Source organism: Micropterus dolomieu, linkage group LG14, assembly GCF_021292245.1.
Source record: "Micropterus dolomieu isolate WLL.071019.BEF.003 ecotype Adirondacks linkage group LG14, ASM2129224v1, whole genome shotgun sequence".
NCBI lineage: Eukaryota > Metazoa > Chordata > Actinopteri > Centrarchiformes > Centrarchidae > Micropterus > Micropterus dolomieu.
This window is the reverse complement of record NC_060163.1, coordinates 21140878-21164359: the sequence shown is the minus strand read 5'-3', so window position 1 is coordinate 21164359 and position 23482 is coordinate 21140878. Positions and strand designations below refer to the sequence as shown.

Below are 23482 nucleotides of genomic sequence, written 5' to 3'. Positions count from 1 at the left end.
AGTGCTGGCCTGTTGCCATTGCAATTTTTCTCAGCTGAAATGTCTGGCAAAACTTGGATTTAAAAAAAATATATACTCTATAAGAGACCTCATAAATAATGTCTGGAAAGAAACAATAATCAGAGTTATGCGATTTGTTGAACGTGATTATAAATGGAGTACAAGAATAATATTGTATCATACACTGTAGTAAAAACATATTTCTTCACAAAGTCTTGTATAAATAAATCTCTCCGCTGGACACTCGCCTTACTACTGAGCATTGAGTTTTTCCACTGAACTTCTTTCCATACAACAACAGCTATGCGATTTACTAAAAAATTTATAGAGTTAGCTTTGCGGTATGTTCTTATAAATTTATCAGCAGTGTTTTTAACAGAATCCCTCTTTTTTCCTTGGTGCTGAGTGTAAGTCCTCAGTTTATTGCGTAAGGTGGAAAAATAAGCTTTATCTTTATGGCAACTAGCTTGTGAATTATTCACCCTCTCTAACTGTAGTGGAAGACAAAGAGGCTACAGGATGCATTCCCACCATCTGAAGACTTTTACACATCAACTAGCATAGCCTGCTTACTTCCAGATCCAGACAGCATATCAACAGAGAGGACAGGGGGATGAGTTGTGGAGCGGAGTGGGTGAGATAGCTGAGAGTGATCAGGACAGAGAAAGGGAGACAGAGAGAGAGATCAAAAATAGAAAGAAGAAAGAAATACAACCATAGACTGTATAAAAGGGTTAGGGTTAGGGTTAGTGGACGTAGCCATCGTGACGTCACCAGTTGGTTTATGGACTACCGTTTTGAAGCCTTCTTGTTTTTTTGGAGCCAGAAATTACCACAAAAGGGTGGAGCTGGGGAGGGATACACATGGTTGTGCCTGACAGGTCGATGTAGTAGGAACTTGTTAATCACAAGGTAGCCATGCCCTAAAGCATAACTTTCTTTATCGTCTATTTTATTCTAAATGGGAGAAGAATTAGAAAATTAACACCATGCTGTGTTGAAGAAGACTTGAAACTAGCAATAGACCATAAACTTATTAGGAAAGTCTTTACTGTAGTAATAAATCAAGTGAGAAGTAGCCATTTTCTCACAGACTTCTATACAATTCAGACTTCTTCTTGCTACCAGTGTAGTCACCCCCTTCTGCATTGGCTTCACTTTTCAGACTCAGAGGTTTCCGCTCGTTTACAACTGGTATTTATTATGATTATATTATTCTATCCCAAAGTAGTTTTTTAAGATGATCATACAAATCTTAAACAAACCCCCAAGTTAGCCAAACAAATTGACAAAAAGTGGTTTAGATCTCTGACTTGTTAACAACCCGTCTGATCATCCGCTTGTTTCTTGCGCTGTCTGACTTTGCTATAGCGATGTCAAGTGTTCCCAGATTTTAGAAAGAACTTTAATCAGAACAATGTTATCATAATCTATAAAAAATTATAGCCAACTCTACAATAATAAGACCCTAAAAGTTATAGATCTTTTAAGCCTTTTGTAATCAGTCCAAGTGAGGTCAGTCTCTCAGAGGAAGTCACAAGTAGAGTCAAGTGTTATTTCAGGCTTGACTAATGCTTACTATGTCCATGGGACAACTTCTAATGACTAAGCAAATTTAACTTTCACAAATTAAGAAGACTGCAGACATGCTAGCAACTCACGGAGGCTTTATTTAGCACAGCATTGCTTTAAGCTAAATGCTAATGTCAGCAAGCTAACATGCTCACAATTACAATGCTAACATGCTGATGTTTATGCATTTACTCATTTACTGATGTTCAACAGTTACAATGTTCACCATCTTAGTTAATTAGCTTTGTTAATTAGTAGTTTCCTTTGAAAAAAAAGTCATGGCAATCTATCAGGTAGTTGTTGAGACATTCACACAAAACCATAAATGTCAATCTCATGCTGTTTCTAGAAAAAACATCAGGGGATCACCTAAGTCAGTGGGCTTCATCCTCTGGGGACCATCAAATTTCATCGTAAGTCATTCAATGGTTGTTGATATTTAAGACTGAAGTGAGGGGCCAACTGATCAATCAACCAACGGACACTGACAGCCCTATTAATAAAAAAACAACTGTTACGTACAAAACACCGGCCAAATCTAATTTCCATGAATAGCAGACAATACTTGTTTGTATGTGTTTTCCCCTATAGCCTGAGTGCTACGTGTCTGACATTGTTGACAAAACAGTGATTTGGGTAAATGATATGACTATACATGTGACATGGAAAAAAAAAGTATTTTACACTCCCCTGCATGGTTTGCAGAATTTAGTTTTTAATCTGTCCACAATTCCATTTATACCTGGATTTTCATGTGGAAAGGTGCAATTACATTGACACTCCAGTTGCATTTCAATGGCAGGTGTAAAATGTGGTGAGAGTAAGCCAAGTAAAAGCCTGTGTCAGAATTAGCTGAGATGAGATTCTGATTATGGCCTGGAGAGTCTGAAAAACCCACACAAACTGAAAGCAAGCCAGCAGAGATGGGGCTATATTTAGCATTTTGTGATTCATGTTCCATTAAACCAAATTACTTTAAGGCCTAACCACTAAATATAACCAAACTCTAGTTCTGTATTGTATCCAATGTCATCACATAGGGTGTATGGATCTTTGAGTAGATTCACAGACACGGCACTTAACATTACTTTTTCATTTTACTCTGACCCATTTGTTCATGGACTTTGAGACAGAGCATGTGGAGATGACACTTCAGTGTGACCGGCTTTGGTAACAGCTTAATGCTATTTTTCTTTTTGCCAAGTCAGTTTTTAGGGTCTCAGCAGCTTGTGGGAGATAAGACACTTAAACCTGGGTTTCATACCAAAGCTCATTTTCAAGGTACTGTGTTTCTATAATGGTCACTTGTATACTGACGGTGGCTTCATTAGGACATTTCAAGCGTTCTTTCTATAGCCCTCCTTATCCTTTCTCTATAGTTTCTAGTACTGAAATAATCTGAGGAAGAAAATAGTCACAGAGAACCACTTGCCTCAAACGGAAACCATTTCATTGGGTACTTACATTTTACATTTAAGCCTGATTTAAATACAAAAAATAAAAAGCTCTGTGTCAAATGCATGAGTGCAAAATTAAATGTGAATTAGTTCAGAGCCAAATGGAAGGCTTTGAGGGGACTGCTCTGCGATAATTACCCATGACAAAAGGCTAGATCTTTTGTCTTTGGGACCATTACCATGGTGATTTTCAAGCTGCTGAAACATTCAATATAAACATTTCAGTGTGGTGAATATGCCACATAGACAGTAACTATAAAGATATGTTATGTGCCACATTTCTGCTGGCACAGATCCCGCCCTTGCGCCTCTACTACCGCTGCTGCTGCTCCTGTTGAGAGAAGAAGCAATTCAAATACTAGAGCTCAGAAAAAGACAAACACTTGTGATTTAAAAAATATAACGGCTAAAGACTAATAACTTAAGCCCAGTTTCAGACCCTTCTACAGACACAAAATGATGGGCTGGCAAAAAGACAATCCCCTCCCCATTTTCTCTTTTTGTTGCATGAGAGACACCGGCACAAGCATTCCTCAACATTTCTTCTCAGCTCAGTGTGGTGATACTGATTTCACCAACAAACACTTAAACCATTTGACTGATTAAAGGAGTGAAAACTCCCCAATATACCTATTGTATAAATACTTTCATTTTTCTCCTTAAGAGATTGTCAAACCAAGAGAAGCTCCACAAGGACATGCTGGTGTTTTTTAGAGGTACCCTTGTTGTCTGCTCTGTTATTCCCGAGGACGAGAAAGCTGTCTACACTGCCATATTCCTCAGCTATTCTACTGTGATCTAATATGTATTACGATAGGCGGCTTATTAAACACAGTCTTGTAAAATTATAGATGATAGTTTAATTACAGGAAAATTCAAGAAAATGTCTCATATACACAAAAAGCATTTGGTCATTAAACTCTTGGGAACGTTCTTAAATGCTACTGTTCTCTCTATGCAGTAGTGTGTTATATCGCAGCTAGTAAATGCTTCTAGTGCACTGATACAATACAGGATTTCACGCAGCAACATGCATGTCTGATATCATCTAAAGCTAAAACCTGTAATCTATCCTGCAATAAAAACATTGAAACAGCAGGTCAATGATAAATTACAGCTTATTTCAAACTCAAATGAATTAATCAACAATTCTGAGGCCACTTTTAATCCTGAGCAGTTTCAGTTCAGTTTATGCCTGCAGCTGTTCTGCATTATGCTATAAGAAGTATAGTAATAGGACTTGCTATGGCTTGTGTTTCACCGAAACAGTCAACTAGTATTCAGCAGGGAGCTCCTGTAAAAATGAGTGAATTAGTGTCATGGTCACCTAAAGGGACATGTGCCCTGTTTTTTACCATTTAAAGTAAAGATATGGCTGCAAATTTTCTATTCCCATGGAAAGACCAAAACCAACAACATGTTGGTCTCAATAATTTCTGACCTCCCCATCCTATCTGTGGTACTCCGCCCCAAGCCCATTGGTTCCTTATGAGGATGTAAATATTTGAAAGTCACGTCAGTCAGTCACAAATACAGTCAGTCAAAAAGCTCAGTCACTTCCTAAAACAGCTGTTTTTTTTGCAAAGGTTATTTAAATAGGAGGAAATAGTGGATTTTAGACGTAAATTAATAGCCATTCTGCACACAAATGAATGTTTATGGTAGCAGGATGATGTATGTGAGATTGATTCCAGATAAAGTGTGTTCATCGCAGTGAAGGTACATGTCACACAGTGTAATGGTGTGACGCATAGATGTGTTTTTAATAGGTTTTAAACAACAGTGGAGGTCTACAGCACATAAAGCTACACAATCCTTTTCACTAAGATCAAATTATTGTTATTTTTTGTCTTTATCAGGAATCTGTCGACGAGGACACAGGTGAAGACAGACGTTAACCCCTAGAAAACACACAAAAAAATGATATTTGGGGATACAATCCAAGAGAGTGAAGGAAGGGCTTAAGTAAGGAACGAATTAGGGAGGGCTGTGTGTGTGTGTGTGTGTGTGTGTGATTGCTGCTACATTATACATTTATATTGTGTTTATCACATCACTTTAACCACACAATGCACATGATGAAGAGCTTGTGGACATGTCATGTGCATCCTCAAAACCTAAATCATCTGAATGTCTGCTTTAATCTTCTTTAAAAATATTTCCATCTCACATCCGCAGCACAGGTAAGCATATCAATGTTCTGATAATAATACAGTTGTATAACTGGACTCAAAATCACAATGTGCTGTACCACACACACAATTAAAGTAAGAACTTGACAGGTTGAAAGCCTTAGTCTGAGTCTCCTGGCATACTTCTGAGAGCTCAGACTGTAAACCGCCTGGGATTTTCTAAAATAGAACAACTTCTAAAAAGGAGTCATTGTCCTGTTCAAATGTAAGCATATAGAGAAGCCAAAATTAGTCAGGTAGTATCCTAGCCAACGGAGCTGGAGTAGACAGGCTGGCAATCTTCTCATTGTGAACATTATTGTATTTTGCTCTTAGACATTGTGGACTACCTCACAGCAGAGAGCCGGTGTCAGTTTCAGCTGCCATCATTACAGTTTTCACTTTCTTACAGTACTTTGTCTCAGGACCTATAGGCAGCAAAGGGCAAGAGGCAGTAAAACATCATTTCCATATGAAATTCAATAGCTCTAACGTAATGAAAGCCAAATATTTGACAGTTAACTTTAACCACTTTTAGGAGCACATGAAAACAGGAGTCTAAGCTTACCTGGCTGAACAAAATGTTAACATGATAGCAAAACAGTGCTGTGAATATTGGGTGAATACAAAACCCGAGAACTCAAATTTCTGCTTTGACTGTAAAAAAAGGAAAGCAAGAAACGCAGATAGACAGAGTGAGATACTGGGAGAGGGGAGTGCAGAGAAGACTAGGGATAAGAGTCAAGCGTCAGGAGGACAGCAGTATCGGGGAGTGTAGAAGTGATTACACTGTCTCCATGCTCTCTTCCTCTCTGTCTACTGCCTTTTCCTATTTCATTTTCTCCCTCCTCCCTCCTCCCTCCAACCTCCTACTCCCAGGCTCAGAATACAAAGCACCTGGCACCATCACATCGCTTTCCTCATTTTAGTGCCAAGCCACAGCAGAGCACACTAGCGAGCTCGCACCCTCTGCACCATCCTGCCACCACAGAAGAAGCAGATAGGGGCAGAGATTAGCATGTATGAATGCTCCCTTTTATCTCTTCTTTTGACATAAACTCATTACAAACAGTCTTGCTCAATCTGTTTTTTTTTCTTCTTCTTCCTAGATTGTAGCGCCAGAGAGACACAGACTGAGGCAGATGAAGATTATGTTCCTTTACTCACATCTAGGAGCTTTAAATATTTGATTTTTAAACATCCTGGAAAATAAATAATGAACTTGGTAATAACAACTTACCAAAATGATTTATGCTCACCGGGGGTAAGAATGAATGCAGTTCAGAAAAGCAGGCAGGGAGGAGCCAGGGTTAAAGACATGGTCGAATACGTGATTTCCATTTTGCGTCGCTTGCATTATCCATTAAATAAATAGCCCAGGGAAAATGGAACTCCATGCAGCTCGTTTCGGCAGCAGTGCCGTGCATAACGAACAGGTGATGTTGGGGTGTGTGAGATCGCCATGCTATCAGCACCAGTTGCACAAGCTCATAGTGATTAGAAGCAGTGCCAGTGAGGTGGGGTGGGATGGAGAACAGGTTGTCCCTAAAAGAAAAGGTGAAAAATGACCCACTGCAGAATGTCACAGGGGCTAAAACGACACAGAATGGCTAAAGCGGAGCCAGCAGTTGCCTGGGGCTGGGCTGTGACCCAGAATTCAACAGACCCCCAGTGAGAAACAAGGAGGCCCCATCACAGCTGAGCTAATCTGGCCAGCGCAACAGGAAAACACCTCCTTTTCCTCCCCAGACAGCGGAGAGGTAACCCCATCTGGGAAGCTGGATTGAGGGTGCAAGATAATATGAAGTGTAACGGAGAGCTGCGGCGTCTGAGGAGCTGCTGACAACGTGCTAATGTTTTAGCCTGTCAGCTCTCTGTGAGCAAAGACGGATGGTTTTAGAAATAGAATGTAATTACAGGGCAGAACCTCATTGTCGGGGTTAGGACAATGCGCATAGTGTAGTGGAAGTTTCTTTTTTCTCCCTGCTAAAAAAAGGCGCTCTGCGGAAACCCCAAAGTGAGATTGAGCACAGAGACTAAACGGACACAAACCACCATGCAAATGACGTGTCTTTTTAAAATAATTTGAAACAAAAGATTTAGTTCATTCACCATATTATACCATATTTACCATACCATATAAGTATTGTCTTTTTGGTGATTTCTTGGTAAGGACAATTTCATTATACTGCGATCCTTGTCCTTGTAATTTTTTGAGTCGTCACGTTCTCACTTGCCCTCTGTGCAGGAGACCAATAAGAAGTGCTGGTGTACAAACAAGGTTGTGATCCCTCACTGGCTTTCCACTCGTGAACTCCTGCCCCAAACCTCTTTATTTTGATGTTATGATGTGTTTCACAAAAAAGACTTTGGTCTCAAGCACAGAATACAGTTCTTTCAACACCAGTGTCATTATTTTATATGATTTTGTATACACTAGCCATATCTAGTGGCTATATATATATATATATATATATATATGACAAACAGTCACACCACTGTTTTAAGCCAGATATTTTGCCTACTGCCAGATGAATTGGTTATTTTAAAGAACTGACGCTTCAATTTAATACTTTACCTCCAGTGTGGTTAAGCCTAGGATCTGAGCTAGAAGACTGACTGAAAGGCTCTTACACTTGAACAGCTATAGATTAACAGTTATCTCCATGAGGGATGTAGCACACATACAATTTTACGAGCAGGTCTGTGGAGTATTTATGTACGGCATTACAGAGGCATAGCCCATGCAGCTGTTTGCCAGTATCAGTCCAATAACGAATGTTCTAATTCTCGCCAAAGCCCATCTGATTACTAAGCCAGCACCATAACCCAATCTCATGTGAGCAGGTGATTGCGTGGAAGGCAGTTCCCTAGCACATTGCCACAAAGATGGTAAATGAGGTGTTCAGGGGGGAGGCGACACAGGCTTGATGATTCAAGTTATCAATCAGAGGGATATTTTTCAATATTTCACGTTGATGTAATCGTCCTAAAAACACATTAACATTGAAGGAGTACTCCGCAGAGAGATAATGGCTGGATATTTGCGCAGTTATTGAGTCAAACTCTGCCAGGCTTGAATGACGGATGTGCCTTACATACATAGTGAGGCTGTCGTTTGAATAAATACGGTCCGTCCAAATCCCAATTAGAAAATAAATAAATAGAGTGATGAGGCAGGGCTTGGTGTGCACGATCACTCCAGAGAACACACGTCCGAAGAAAAGAAGCAAACCACAACGAAATGCATATTAGTGCATTCATATTCATGACAGTTGAATGGAGGCCATTATGAACCAATTTCAATCACATTTGCATTCACATTACAGGCCTGTAATACAACAGTAAACCTATAGAATAAATGGTGGTGAAGTAAACTGTGCTGCATACAACTAGCATGGGTTTAACACAGTACTTTATGAGAGTACTTACGAGTACCTGTATATATGTATGTAACAAATATATCACTTACATATACAGACGTGTGTGTTTGTCTGCGAAAGTGTGTATATGTTGACTTCAAACACATGTTTGTGATGTCTTCTTGAGTGTCTGTCTGTGAGTGTCATGTGCGTGAGACTCAAAAGAGCTCTTCTAAAGGGCCATTTTTGCTATAATGTGCATCCAAGAGTTCATCAGGGAGAGCTAGAAACGCGCACTGGCACTCGATTGCCAGAAGTAAAAGCTTTGTGGGTGGGGGGGAATCCCTCATGCTGGATTTACGCCTTGCTGACCGTGTTTAAAAGCCAGTTGGATACAAGAAAGAGAGAAGAAACATAAGACCAAAAACAGGGCGGTGAATGCTGCTGTTGCTGGGCTGAGTGGAAAATAATATGATGTAATAAATGGTATGTCAGAACCAGACCTGCCCACAACAGCCACTGAGTCTGTGCATGCATGCGTGAGTCTGTGCATGCATGTATATGTGCTTTCCAGTGCATGTGTGTGTGTGTGTGTGTGTGTGTTAAAGCCTCTCCATTAGCACTCACATAACATTTGGTCGAGCGGACAAAGCACAGAATCATCAATGAGGAGCACTACAGCTGAGGTGATAGTGGGGTGAAACCTTGACAATATGAGTCTAATTACACACAGTTGTCTCAGAAGGGCCATAAATCAATGCTTGTGGTGACTCCTAAACAACAAAATCAATACAGTTGCATCTCAATGGCCATAATGAGAATGCGGTTGAAGGCAGAGATTTTAAATCAGCCACATATTGGATCCTTCCAGTGAGCTAAAGCTCAGTAAGGTGTGAAACGTATGTTAAATTACATGATGATTAAAACAAATCTGCTGAATTTTGAATGTGTAATTCTAACAAGATGCAGTCTTGTAATCAAAGTAAAATGGCACAACAACATTTCATTTTGATTAATAGAGTAATAATTAAAACCTTTTCTTGCTACTGTCTATTGTGATAGGGAGTGGTTATTAATGACTCTGGTACAAGGACTGAGCCAGACAGAGAGTCAATGTGAAGAAAAGCATGACTCCACGTGTACGAGCAACATGTCAACCGGTGGGGGCCTTGAACTCTCATTTGTGTTAATCAAACTTCTCTAAATTGTTTGTATAATGAAATTATGGCTGGCAGGGAGGCCTGGGGGACATCAATTAAGCAGATAAGCAAATGAAAATAAATCACTTTTTATCAAATGTGCGGCCGCCCGCCTGTGTGTCCGGTAAACACAGGAAAAACAGGAAGTGATTTTGTTCAGAGATTTGAGGGTCCATAAATCCCAGTGACAAGCAATCATGATCACTGCTCTGTTTGTAGAGCCCTGGGAAATCATGGGAGGACAGCAAAAACATTACTTCCTCTTCAGAGCTAAAGACAAAGGGCATAACATATTTGGTAATGACACATTGTTCATTTTGGCACCTGATTTTGATTTAGTTTTCGCAGTCTTTTGATGAAAGGTAATACTAATTTTAGTCAGCCCTTGCATTATTAGACTCATGACCTGTTGAGGTGCTGGCCTGCATGTTTTCATGGGTTGACCCAGCTGATTTGTTGCTGCTTCTTGTTTAATTTTCAGTGCGATTGTGGATACAACAACTAATAGCATACTACCATTACTGACCAAGACGTTATTTTACTGAAGAGCAAGATGTTGCTTATTAATACAACACATCAAGCAGCTAAATCAACTTCTGAAGATATTTTTTGTGGAGAATACTATTTTACTAAACAGTAGGATACGATGCATGCAGATCTTTCAGTAAAAAGGTTATTATGGTAATTAATTAAAGTGTCAATTCATCTGTCTTCCACATAACTCTTTAGCTTTTACTAACATCCTACTCCTAATTTTCTAAAGCAGTCTTTTAGGCATTTTATGACTTTATTACAGATGGAAGACAGATTTCAGGTTATTTGGGAAAGAGAGAGATGCAACAAATGTCTCTGACTGGACTCAAACCAGGCACATTGCAGTTCATGGTCGGCGTGTGCTCAGTAGATACGTTACTTTTTATTTAGCATTAGTCTAATTTCTTTAAAAGTTTTCAACAAATAATCTTTGTCATAGTTTTCACTGATGAAATTGACACTGTAATGATACAAAAAAAAAGCCTTAACCGAGGTTTAATGAACATTTAAGCGAATTATGAGCAATTTAATGGTGTTACTTCATTTGAATAGGTCCCTAAATTAAATTATTACTACTGGTATTATTAGTATTGCTAAAATTATCATGAAGCACTACATGCATATGATGGAAGCATGATTTGTTGGTCAAATATGTACACTTGGTAGTGGGACAGTGGGCTGTGCGACTGCCGCATGGGAGAGCCACAACCAGGCAAGGCAGTGTCGTTAATGGATGTGATCACAGCTTCCTGGTGAATAATGCAGCCCTGCTAATTGGCTGGATTAATAATTGATGGAGGTGTGTTTGAGGAGGCGGTGGGGGGAGCTGCAGTGGATAAAGAGCATACAACTGTCTTGTTAGAGAAGACTTTGAATGCTATATCTTGTGCATCTGTCTATGCTGGTGGTTGTCCCTAAATAACTAGCTTCCTCCTCCTATTGATGATATGGCTGTAGGGGAGGATGTGACTGTGTGAGACGAAGATGTCAGAATAAACAATCGCCCTGACAACATAATGATATAATGAGCCCTGGCCCCACCACATGTTTGACGTTTAAAATGACTTGGGCTCATGTCAAGTCCCACAGGCTCCACAATGTTGTTACACCCTTAGTCCAAACTGACCGTAGTCGACCCACAACTAGCCAGCTGCGTAAATAAAAATGCCTGAAATAATGCAGAAATTAAACATAAGGTATTGATATAAGAGGGTCAGTTTTTTAAAATGCTTGACATTGGATTTGGAGCTTGGTGATCCAGTGCGAACTAAATGACAGGAACTAATGTTGGTCTGGGGAGGGGGCGGTACACAAGCTGGTGAGAAGAAATACGTGTGATAAAAGAATGGGACATAGGGGGGTAAGAAAAATAGATTTTACTGTTACTGTTTACTTGATTTATCCGTTGTTCGTGAGGTGTCAAGTTTCCAGAGGATGCATAAACCCAGTTCATAAAGAAGTCGTGTCTTCCTGTGTCTCTTACGGTCAACACCCTAAAACCACCTTTGTGGTCTTACAGGAAACAATAGGATCAATATCTCAGGGTGTGTTCAAAGGATTTCTGACAATCAAAAATCATGTGTTATAGAGTTCAATAGGTGCTAGACACGAAAGAACAGAAAAACAATGACCTGGTCCGATCACTGAAGCAAATAAAGACTATACCTGTGTGTGTTGATGGAAAGCAGTGCAGAAAGGCACAACGTGAGGCTGAGAATTTGAAAATATGACTTTCAGCTCTGGTTTGAGCATCAGAACACAAAACAGGCCTTCCCCCACAGATACAAGTTTTAGCATTACAGGAAAAGTTCAACATTTTAGGAAATGCACTAGGATACAGTTAGCCTAATTTCGCATTAAGAGTGGAAACAGGGGGGAACAGTTAGTCTGGCTTTGAGCAGCTGTAACAAAATCTGCCTACCATCACCTCTAAAGCTCACTAATTTACATGTTATATTTTGTTTGTATACTGTGTACAAAAACTTATGGAGTATGACTCAAGGAAGTCATTGCATTATATTAAGAAATGAATGACCACAAAACCCCAAATTGTGATTGTTGTGATTTTTACACTTTTTACACTATTTCTGCAGATTAAACAGATAAGATATAATATGTTAATTAGTGAGCTTTAGAGGTGCTGGTAGGCAGATTTTGTAACTTTTGGACAGAGCCAGGCCAGCTCTTATCCCATGTTTCCAGTCTTTATGCTAAACTAAGTTAACCAGCTGTTGGCTGTAGCTTCAGATTTAACAGACAGATACAAGAGTAATGTCTTCTCAGTAAAATCTTCTCATCTTATTCTTGGCAAGAAAGGGAATAAACATACATTCACAAAATGTAGGACTATTCTTATCAAGCAATGAAAGCCAGTTTTTGTACCCACACTTTCCCTGAAATGTTTCTTCTCTCATACTGGTCCATAACTGAGAAAATCTGTTCCCAGCTCCTCTCATTAACATGCAAATCCTCATCTTTAGGCAAAAGGATAATAGTGGAAAAAAGAAGCCCTTTTGTGCAACTGAGCACTGAGGATGTTCCTTCCCTCTTCTATTAGTTGGACATGTTTCCTTGACGGCAATCTCCCTCCTGTCTAATGTACAGTCAGACCTAGTTACAGTAGCAATTACTAGTGTTCAGGTTAAGATTAATTGAATTACTGGGTGGCTTCCTTGCACTCCTCTGTGGGCATATCAATCACTGCCTGTGCACTACACAGACCCTTTATCACCCTCTTCCATCTTTATGTAAAAAGACGCAGGCTGTGCTGTTGCACTCCATCTATCAATAAACAGGTCTGGGGTGGCAAACTCATTTTCTAACACATTCCTCTCTTTAATCAAGCAGCCTGACATTTGGGGGTAGTTAGTAAAAGCTGTCCACCATCTTTTCTTATTTAAAATAGAGTAGCTGGGATTGTACCAACTCTTTTCTGACGTTATGAAAGAGAGGGTAAACCTGCACTCTCACTGATAAAATATTTGTGATTGATAATTTGTAAAGAGAAATCCAGCTAAACAGTACTGTGAGTGGTTCTTTTGTGCTATGCAAAGTTTAAAATTGTAAAAAATAAAATAGACTTACTTTATGTCAAGCATTTGTTTGAACAGCTGGAGTTCTAATTGAGGAACCAGGTAGCTTTTCAAAACCGCACGTGCAATGGATCTGCGGTGCTTCTGTTTGAATAAAATATCTCTCAAGGCAGATTAAATGCCACTCTGTCATTCTCTCTCCATTCACCACCTCCATTATTAGCTATTTTAAAAATTGTGCAGGATTTCTGGTCATGGTCTATAGTACTGCCAAACCCCAATCTTCGGCAAGTTGTATTTCCCTCATCACTACCATGCAACTCTTTATTCGTCATCTAGCAGGAGTATAGAGAACACACTGGATGTAGAAGTGCTGAAAGCTTGAAAATAACATCTGAAGAAAATAATGTGTTGGCTTCTGTCGGCCATCCCAAAAAAATGCCAATCCCTCATTTCAGATTGACTCCAAGAGCCACACACACACACACACTTGCGCCTCAAGCTTAGCTACAGTATAATTCTGTGTTTTGCACGGAGACAGAGGTTGGGCAGTCAGATAGAGGTTGTGCCTGAGGTGCCGTCTGGCATAGCCTCTACCCATGTCTGTAGTTCGGACTCTGCCAAGAGGACTGGCACTGGCCATGCCCCGATGGAGCAAGACAAAAAGGATGTTTGGTGCCATCCTATCACCACACAGGCAGCTGCAGATACATGCCTTTAAGCACTGGGGCAGAGGAGGAAACAATCCCATGTTTGGCAAATATGCCTTAAAAAGACCCTTGAAAAAAGTGAGAGTGAATAGAGTAAAAGGGCTAGAAAGATGAATCTCTGACTTCCTTGAGTAGTAAACACTTAAATGTTTTTTTGTAAATTACAGGAATTGAAATACAGTACGGCATTGTGTTTGCCAGAAAACTGGCAAAAGTATTTTAAAGAAACACTACAGTTGGAACGGAAAATGGAGGACCCAAGAGGAGAGGGCTTCCTTCTTTTTATTGGTTCCCAGGCTTTCCATAGCTCTGGTTTTCCCTCTCTTTCTGTCTCTGTCTTTTTCTCTCTGGTCGAAAATACGGAGGGCTCCCTGTCCTGTGATAAAGCTGTTGCCTCTAAGATGGGAAAGAGAGATCCATCACGCTGAGGCGTTGGTTTACCCTGCCAATCTGCACCACTGAGGGCTGTAACGCATACATGCTCCATCCATACATCATTTACCAAGTCCTTCCGTGCCCAAATAACATGGGTTTGGCTGCACGTTTCTGAAATCCTAAAGCACTCTGGCAAATCCTCTGAAAGTCTTGATATGCATGAATTCTGGAGGTTGTTTTGCGGTTTGTTTAGTTCACTTCTATGAAGAGAGCTGAAACAGTGTAGTCTAAAGCCCCTTGACTCTCCAGTGCCAAATGATAGGGTTACAGTCTCTCTTTGTTTGTGGAAGGATAACACTTAACTTCCATCAACCTTGGACTGCCAAGAAGAAAAAAACTAAAACATAGAGGAACAGAAATACAGTACAGGAAGAAAATTGCAAACATGATTCTTTCTTTTTTTTTTCCATTTCAGTCATACTGCTTGTAAAGTGCCTGAAGGCAGAACTGCTGTGATGTTAGAAAACATTACCAGTCAGGCTTCCATGGAGTTCAAGGAAAATAAACACCACTGACATTCATAGGTATTGCTTGAAAACCACTAAACTGGTAAAGGTGTATTGCCTGAAAAATAGTACACTGAACTGTAGACCTAAAAATAATGTCTTGAAGAGGTCAAACATCTCAACATCAGACACAATAAGACGATAGAAACGACTGCAGTGCATCGTAGCTGTACAGAGCAATGTATTTTTGTACAGTCAAGGACAATAAAAGAAGTGACCAAGTACTCCGTTTGAAATTTGAATCCCAGAATAAATGCTTCATAATGTATGGGCTAATACCTCATAAAAAGACCAACAGCTGCTAAGCCGAAAGGGCCCGAGATACGACAGGGTCAAACAGGTTGCTGACTAGTGTACACACAAACCCAAATGTGAATAAACAACAGAATCCTAGAAACAATGTAACCTGAGCTCAATGTTACAGTACCATCTGCTGGCATTGTGAACTCTGAGGGTGGCACATTCTATGGCAGCCCTCTAAGTGACCCTCCTGACCGTGATCAATCACACTCCCTTTCTGCACACGTTCATCAAAGCTTGTGGAGTTCCTGATCCCTGAGGCCTGAAATATTTGCATGAAAGTAACCAGTTAGCTTGCTTCATCTTGCTAGGTTTGAAGAAGTCAACAAAGAGCTCTTATTTTAGGTGTGTCAGGTGAATACGTCAGGTGTGAGTGTCTGGTGGTGATCCAGGTGGTGTCTGCAGAACACCCTGCACCTGCTGCCTGTCCTCACTCACCCATCGGGGGGCAGATTCCCAGGATGCCAGAGGGCAGCTGCTGACAGCCACTACTTTGGATAGCCCTCTTGCTTCTATCTACCTCCCCTACATGGGGCCTCCTAGGGTCAGCTGCTAAGGGCATGCAAAGATGTTGGTGGGGGTGGCGAAGGTCAAGGAGTTGGCAAGGAGGGGGGGACTACAGTCATGGGTGGATTGCATGCCTTCAGCAGGAGGTGATCGTCCCGGTTTTACAATTATACTTCCCGATAATCACTTTCACAATCCAAAGGCAGCTCAGAGCTCATTCTCAGGAGGTCTCTGGTGATCACGTTACGTCCGCTGTGTGTGTGTGTGTGTGCCCTCTATAACCCCTACCATGACCCCTTCACCCACCTCTGCTAGTCCTCTCTACTCCACCTGCCATCCGCATACCTGCCCTTATGTTAGGGCAGAAAATGAGCCACTCAGAACCTAATTCTGTAAAGAAAAACTCTGATAAAATGTCCATGTCAGTATTTCATTATCATTAGATGACATGCGTTTTAGTTCACTTTTATAGTGAAATTCCACTCTTCTCATGTGAAGCATTGATAATTTTTAACCAAGTACACACTTACAAAGATTTCGGGGGCTACTGTCACGATCTTGGTCTGTTGTGTTCCTTGTTTGGTTTACTAGAATTATGTATTGATGTTTATTTGGTTTTAGATCTGTGTCTTAGTCCGTTTACCTGTTTATTATGGTTTTACCTGCTAGTTCCTGTTTTGTTTTAGTACTGTCTGTTTCGGGTGTTTGTCTTGCGATCGCTTCGTTCTGCTTTAGATTTTGGTCAGTTTTATTCTGTGTTCTGTGTTTCTGAATCTTGTCCTGTTTCCTGTTCTAGTTTGTAGTAATCAGTCAGTTGTCTGTTTATTATCCAGATTTCGCTGATTCGTCTCACCTGTTCCCTCCCTGCTCGTTAGCACAGTATATATTACCTGCTGTTTCTATCAGTCTTGCTGGGTTGTTGTAGCTTGTTGTTGCTCTGTCTCCCATGGCTAGCGTGTCAGCCTGTTGTTCTCCCTGCCTCGTGTCATCCCATTCCAACATCCTGTTTCATGACAAAACATGTCTAACAACATTAGACAATTACCATCCACAGCCACTGCTAGGGACCTTTAAGCTGAATATTTTCCAATGTGACACTACATTGGAAAATACCAAGCAAAAATGAAATATTCTTAAAACAGACTAAGTCAATCAGGGGATCAATTAGAGGAAATGGGTTAAATCTGTTTTAAAAATCCCGACTGTGCCTTGGAGAAATGCTAAAACAAATGGCTCCTTTCCTCACTTAAGAGGCCGTGGAGATACATTTTGAGGGTTTTGCACACACAGACACATAACAGCAGAAACATTATATTCCTCATACTTCTGGCTGATATGGTTATATAAATCCAGATAGACAAGTGAGATATAGTATAACTATATTTAAAGTTGGTATGCAGGGTGGTCCAAAGGGAGCGGGTGGTAAACTATTTTCAACTCAATCATCAAAACTCATGTCATTCTTGTATTCCTGGCCGGGTTACATCCAAGGGCAGCAGGCAGCACCAAAAGTACACGGGAGGTGGTTACAGTTTACATGCTCACATAAATATGGACACACGTACACACAAGGATGTCTGTTAAGTCTGGCCTCTAGTTCCAGCTGGTGTGTGGTTATGTCATGACAAGCTTGTGCAGCCAAACATAAATCTATTCAAAAATATACATGCATGTTACAACTTGTTTTGTATGTTGTACAGTTTTTGAGCGATTTCCAATGTGTTTATGTCTTAGTTAAATGATAGGAACATGGAGTTTATAGGCATATAGGATTGGCTCCTTTAGAGTGACTGCTACAACAACTTTACTGTCCTAGACACACAACTGAAGAGGTCTTCATTAATTTCTTCACTATCAACATCTAGCCTCTCCCATTTAGAGTTGTGTCATGCTTTCCACTGGCTCTCCAAACCTCTCCACACTCAGAATGACAAGCGTAATGTCAGGCAGCAGCAAACAAGGCCAGAGTTTAAACTCTGCCTCCCAATTAACTGACACCCACTCTAAACACAGCCAACATATGAGAAACTTGGAAGTCGGCCTCATTTCAAATGCTGGGAATTCAACAGCTTTTCACTGTCAACACTTGACAAATGTGACTTTATTTTCTTTAAAGTTGTTTTTTTTGTGGTCTTTCCTTAATAGAGTTGTGTCAACAAACCCAACTGTGTACCCTAATGTAGGGAAAAATGCTATTCACTAATGAAGGGGGAAAAAGCTAGCATTCGTGGAATTTAAACACAGACAGGGCACATTTTATTATTCCACACATTTACATCTGGATCTTGATCAATATTTCAATAGCAGACAAAAAAAATCTTGTTCTGTGTATGTTCACATCTGAAGCTGCCTTGCCTCACAGACCACTGCAGGACACACAACGGCACAGAAATTCAGATCAGCATATACAGATCACATCAACACCACCGCTTTCTTAAACAAATCCCCACTGGGTCACTGCTTTTATGATTAAGACCCTTCTTTTATTACCATTACAGAACGTCCTTTTAAATAAGGCCAGTTTTATGATGAGGGAAACCCCTAATTTAATGTGATTTTCTAGCTGAGCATACTCTTTTCATTTGCTTTCTCGTGGTACTGCCCATTCGTGTATTGCATACATGAAGGAAAATATTTAAGGAGAGGCTGATGTGGATACGCTAACTCTGATCAACTTTACACAAAACATTTGGTGATACATAAGCTGCTATACACCTTTTTATTTCCTGGATATTTATTTGTTTTTAAATGCCTGTCTCTTTCTGTCTTTCTAAGCTGACAGGACTGAAAGTCACACAGAAATAATTTTTGTGTGTGTGTGTATATGCAAGAGTCTATTCTGCACTGGATACTATTGTGTTTGTTTGTAGCTAGATAAATATGCGTGTGGCAGAGTTGGTGGATCATTGCCTGTGTTTAATGGGTCACACATGTTTTTATGAAGGCTAATTAACCCATTAAAGAATCTGGTGAAGGCTAATCCGACATCAAACAGCAACTACGACTGGGTCTAGACAGGTGAAAGCTGGGTGTTCAGTAACCCAAGTAGGACAAAAAAATAATACTGACTACTCTGTTCCATGAGCCTCTGCTCTAGTTCAGTTTTTGTGCTTGACCTCCTTGTTCACTCTGAGTGTTCATTTCCACAACAAAAGCCTTGTATGTGATTATACGGAAACACTGCTTAGATATGTGTAGTGAAATGTAACACTGACTGACTGGATGATTGGGCCAGGTGTTGGTTTTCTGTTTAACAAAAGGTCTGAATTTACTGAAAGTCTGTGGACAAAAAGTGCACAAAAAGCGAGAGTGACATTTTATTCAGAAATCTAAAATTGTTTTTAGTTGGAAGTACAACAACACCGCCAAAGAATGTAAAAAAATAAATATATAAGTCTGTACCAAGATTTGAATAAATGCAGATGGTGAGACAGAATTGTACCCAACTGTGTGGAGCCTTTGGACTGTTAAAAGTGAAGTTAAAAGTTTAAAGCTACCAATGTTTCATGCTGTGACAGCCGTGATGTCAAAACGGCAACTTTCATCCTTCTCAATAAATTACAGATTTTTTGCATCATAGCTTTGGGTGTGCGACTGACTTTTTAGAGCAGTTGATGGAATTTCCCATAACAAGCCAGACAAGTATAATTCTGAGAGAGCTGGAAAAAGAGGCTGGAGATATTGCCATGTCACATCAAGTGCTTTGAGGTGTTAAAGTATGTTCCACACATTCCCAGAGGGACAGAGACGAGTGATTCATGCTGAGGACACATATCAGCCTTGACAATAAAAAAAAGAGTCTCCTTAGACGGATGCAGCTACGTTTTAAGTGTTCACTGTTGCTAATGAAAGGAATCACATAATTCAAGCAAATTGGACACGGTAATTACTCACAGAAAATCTGGTCTTGTGTACAAACACAAGATCAGATTGTTTTTTTTTTATTTTAAACAACAGTCTTACTGAGAATCAAACACTAAGTGTGGAGCTGCTTCTTAGTATTTTGGGAGTTTGTCCCTCAACCATGACACGTTAGCTTTCAAAGTGTCATGTGTCAGAGCAGTTTTAAACACACTTGCAGCCTTGAAATCTTAAAACCATCAGTAAAGTATCTGTGGCTCCGAGGCAGCGAGATTGTGCCAATTTGTGACGAGGGGCCGGTTAAGCAAAGCGATGCAATCAGATTGATTTCCTGGTTTTGACAAGCACATTTGATGTGCACATATACACTTCTATGTGACCTCAAGCCAAATGAATGCGACTCAATCAAAAGCTTCCTCAAAAACACAAAAGCTACCAACGGGAAGACTCTCAGACGATGTCGAGGAGAGCTGACAAGATGAACTCCTGCAGAGTGGGCCACGTTGTTGTAACAGTTATTTATTCCCCTTTTCAATTCAAAGGTCCTTCTGTTTTAAATGGACGGCATTAAGGGGAACCGGCACTAAGGTCTGTCCTTGGAGGCACGGTCCAAATTCCTGAGAATCTTGGCAACTCCTCTGGATAGATGGGACCCTCATGGATATAAAACCCCACAATGGATGAATAGGTAAACAGAAGGGTGTGAAAGAGTGATGGCGAAAAGAGAATGTTCACTCTCAGAGAGGCACAAAGAGGGAGGTGTGTGAGTGGGAGATGGGAGAGAGCCAAAGTGTTTGGGGGAGGAGAGGGGGTGAGCGAAAAGGCTCTGGAGGGAATTGTCGGTGAGGGAGAGTAAAAGTTTTGTCTCCAGGCTTTTAGAGGGTGCTGTGTGTAGTGTTAACTCAATCAAAAGGTGAATTATACCTCCTGAGACACTCAGGTAACCTTTCATTATAGCCCTAATCCTTCTTAATAACAGAGCAGCAATGTCGGCAATGCCCCATTAGACAGAGAACCACTGAAGGAGGGAGAGCCATCGTTCCCCACAGGCTTGTGGAAATGTGAACACAGCACTCACTCACACACACTTGCAGTGACAGATGAAATCAATCACAAATTCGACTTGAGCGAGGAAAACGCAGCACACTCCTGCATAAGAAGATGGAGATATTGAAGGAGAGTGAATGTGTGTTTAAGTGGGATCAGAGTTTCTCTAAAGTTTCATTTTCGTCAGGCAAGACGAAACTGATTCGGAAAAATCAAATTCAGACTGAACTGGCCTCTTTGTAATAAAGGACCGAAAAGACTGCAAACTTGTGTTTTCACCTTCAAAGTTTGTTATAAAAACACACTTTTTGAAGCACTACAAAAAGTTTGATGAGCTAAATTATGATTTCAGAAGAATTTTGTCTTGATATAATAAAACTTTGGTGAATATTTATATTATATATATATATGGATGTGTGTGTGTGTGTGTGTGTGTGTGTGTGTGTAATTATATATAATTCATCTGCAGTAACATATTCTTATTTTGAACTATTATTTTGTTAATTGTCGTGCCCTTTCTTAATAGTAGGCATATCTAAGCATCAAGTTTGGCTTTTTAGAAAAGAAAGCTCAGTTTTACTATTTAGATTAAAGTGTAAACATGACATGTAGAAAGTAAACATGTTTGAACACTTATCACAGACATTGCAGTGTTCTTCAGCAAAGTACTAAACTTGCAATAAATGAAGTTAAATTTAAAAAATGTGGAGAAAAAACTCACAACAGCAACATGTTTTAAGTTTGACTGTGTTTTAAACGGCATCCATTCTTCAACGGGGAAAACTTTGAAATAGGTTAGGATGTATCCTTGTCTTGTTTCCCAGCTTAATCAAGCTGTAAACCGCGATCCCAATATGGCCCTGACCAAAGCAACTTAAAGGCAGTCAACCCTAAAATGTGCAACAAAATGAGCAGCCTGATAACATCTAATGAAAGCAGGCCTAATGTAGCGTAATAAATCAACAGGCTGTCCACAGTGCTTTCTCCAGCAGCAATTAGGCTACTTCTGTAAAAGTTGAGATGTTAAATAAAGATTTATGGGAGATGTAGACTAATCTTTATCAGTGATGTAGTAGTAGGCTAAATAAAAAGTTAGATAAACACAATCTATCACCGTGGCAAATAGAATGAATAATAATATACAGAAAATGAGCCTAGATTTTAAGAGGCTTTAATGAATGTCTTCCAATATCCTATCTCCTAGGTAAAGTAAATATGTATGCTAAAGATTTGTGTCGGTCTAAAAAGTGTTTAAATTACGAGTTTCGGTCGGTTTTTCCTTCATACATAATTATTTTATTAAATATTCACCTGTACCACTCCAGTCCGTTCTCATAGTTGCGGTCGAAGAAGTGCGGCTCCGCTCCCACGGCTCTGATGTCGGGATGAACCCTCAGAAACTCCAGCAGAGCCCGTGTCCCTCCTTTCTTCACCCCGATGATGAGAGCCTGGGGCAGCTTCTTGCTCCCCTCCCCGAGCGGACTGAGTTTACCTGCAAACCTCGGCGACACTTTCCTGGAAGCAACTAAATCCGGAGGCGGCAACATGAGAGACTCCTCGGTCACCTCCAAAACCTGTCCTGCGCGCTCATCTGCGAGGACCCGCGAGGAGCGCCTGGCGGCCCCGTAACCCGTAAGCTCCGACCCGGCGGTCCATTCGTACACCAGTCTTTTAGTCCTCCGCGACCTCAAGTCCTCGAAAAGCCCCGCAGCACGCCTGGAGGACGATTTCACCGGCGAGGGCAAGGTGGTGATGCAGCGGTCAGTGAGGCAGTGCAGGAGGAAGAGAGAGGTGAGGAGGGAGCACAGCATGACCGCCGCTTTCCTGAAGATGCCTCGGGACGGGGGGTCCAGTTTACTGATGCGGCTAAAAGCCATACCGGTCCCTGGGTGGTCGGTACAGGAGCCACAGCCATGCTAGACACACATCATTGAGTCTTCTTGCCATGAAGAAACCGAGGAATAAGTCCTCATCCACAGTCTGCTGTGGACAACACCTCTGCCTCCTCCAAAAAGTGCCAAGCCTGCTGCGCACAGGTGAGAAAGCCCAAACTGACCGAAAATAGTCAAAACAACAGCCCACAGGTGCGTCTAGGCAGTGTACACCGACTTATGCACTCAGGTAAGAAAACACTCTTCCCTCCTTGCTCTGTGTAGGATGCCACCAGGAGCCCCGATGTACCAGCCGCACGTGTGTAGAGTTGTAAACTTGTCTCGCACGTCAGGTTGCTTGACAGGCACCTCCCTGGCCAATCACATGAAGAGAGGAGCAGACAGAAACCAATGATGTTCCAGGTGGGAGGGGGCACTGACACTTGAAACATCTCAGCCAAATTAGAGGGAATTGTCATGTGCAAAATTACATTTGTAATTTATTGGATTGTGAATTGGAAAAAAGCTGCATAGACAAACTAAAATACAAACCACAATAATGTACATAGAGACATGCCACAAACAGATACATATACATTGCCACTACATTTGTTTAATTCATTATTAGTATTGTTATTAACATCTCTTTTTCATTAAAGACCTGTGCACAAGAATGAACATATAAGCATAAATAAATACACTAAAATTCACAGCAACACATAATACAAAACATACAAATATACGGAATGCTAAAAACTCATACATGCTAGACATGTAAAAAACCAAGCACACACACACGCACACACACACACACACACACACACACACACTCACCATCTCTGTGTACAAACAAACAGACAGAAGCTTGTCATGTTTGCTTAGTGCATCGCCCCCCAAATTTTCCACTGTAGCTATAGC

At 40.6% G+C, this 23482-nt stretch overlaps 1 protein-coding gene across 1 annotated transcript in view; it reads right to left on the bottom strand.

The window, feature by feature from the left end:
* Nucleotides 1–22862, bottom strand: part of LOC123983265 (heparan sulfate glucosamine 3-O-sulfotransferase 3A1-like) — a 32348-nt gene extending 9486 nt beyond the window's left edge. Inside the window, exon 1 of the mRNA XM_046069455.1 lies at nt 22005–22862. Coding sequence (XP_045925411.1) covers nt 22005–22570 — 566 coding nt within the window. The 5' untranslated portion in view covers nt 22571–22862. The remainder of the gene's footprint in view (nt 1–22004) is intronic.
* Between the last annotated feature and the right edge of the window lie 620 nt (nt 22863–23482).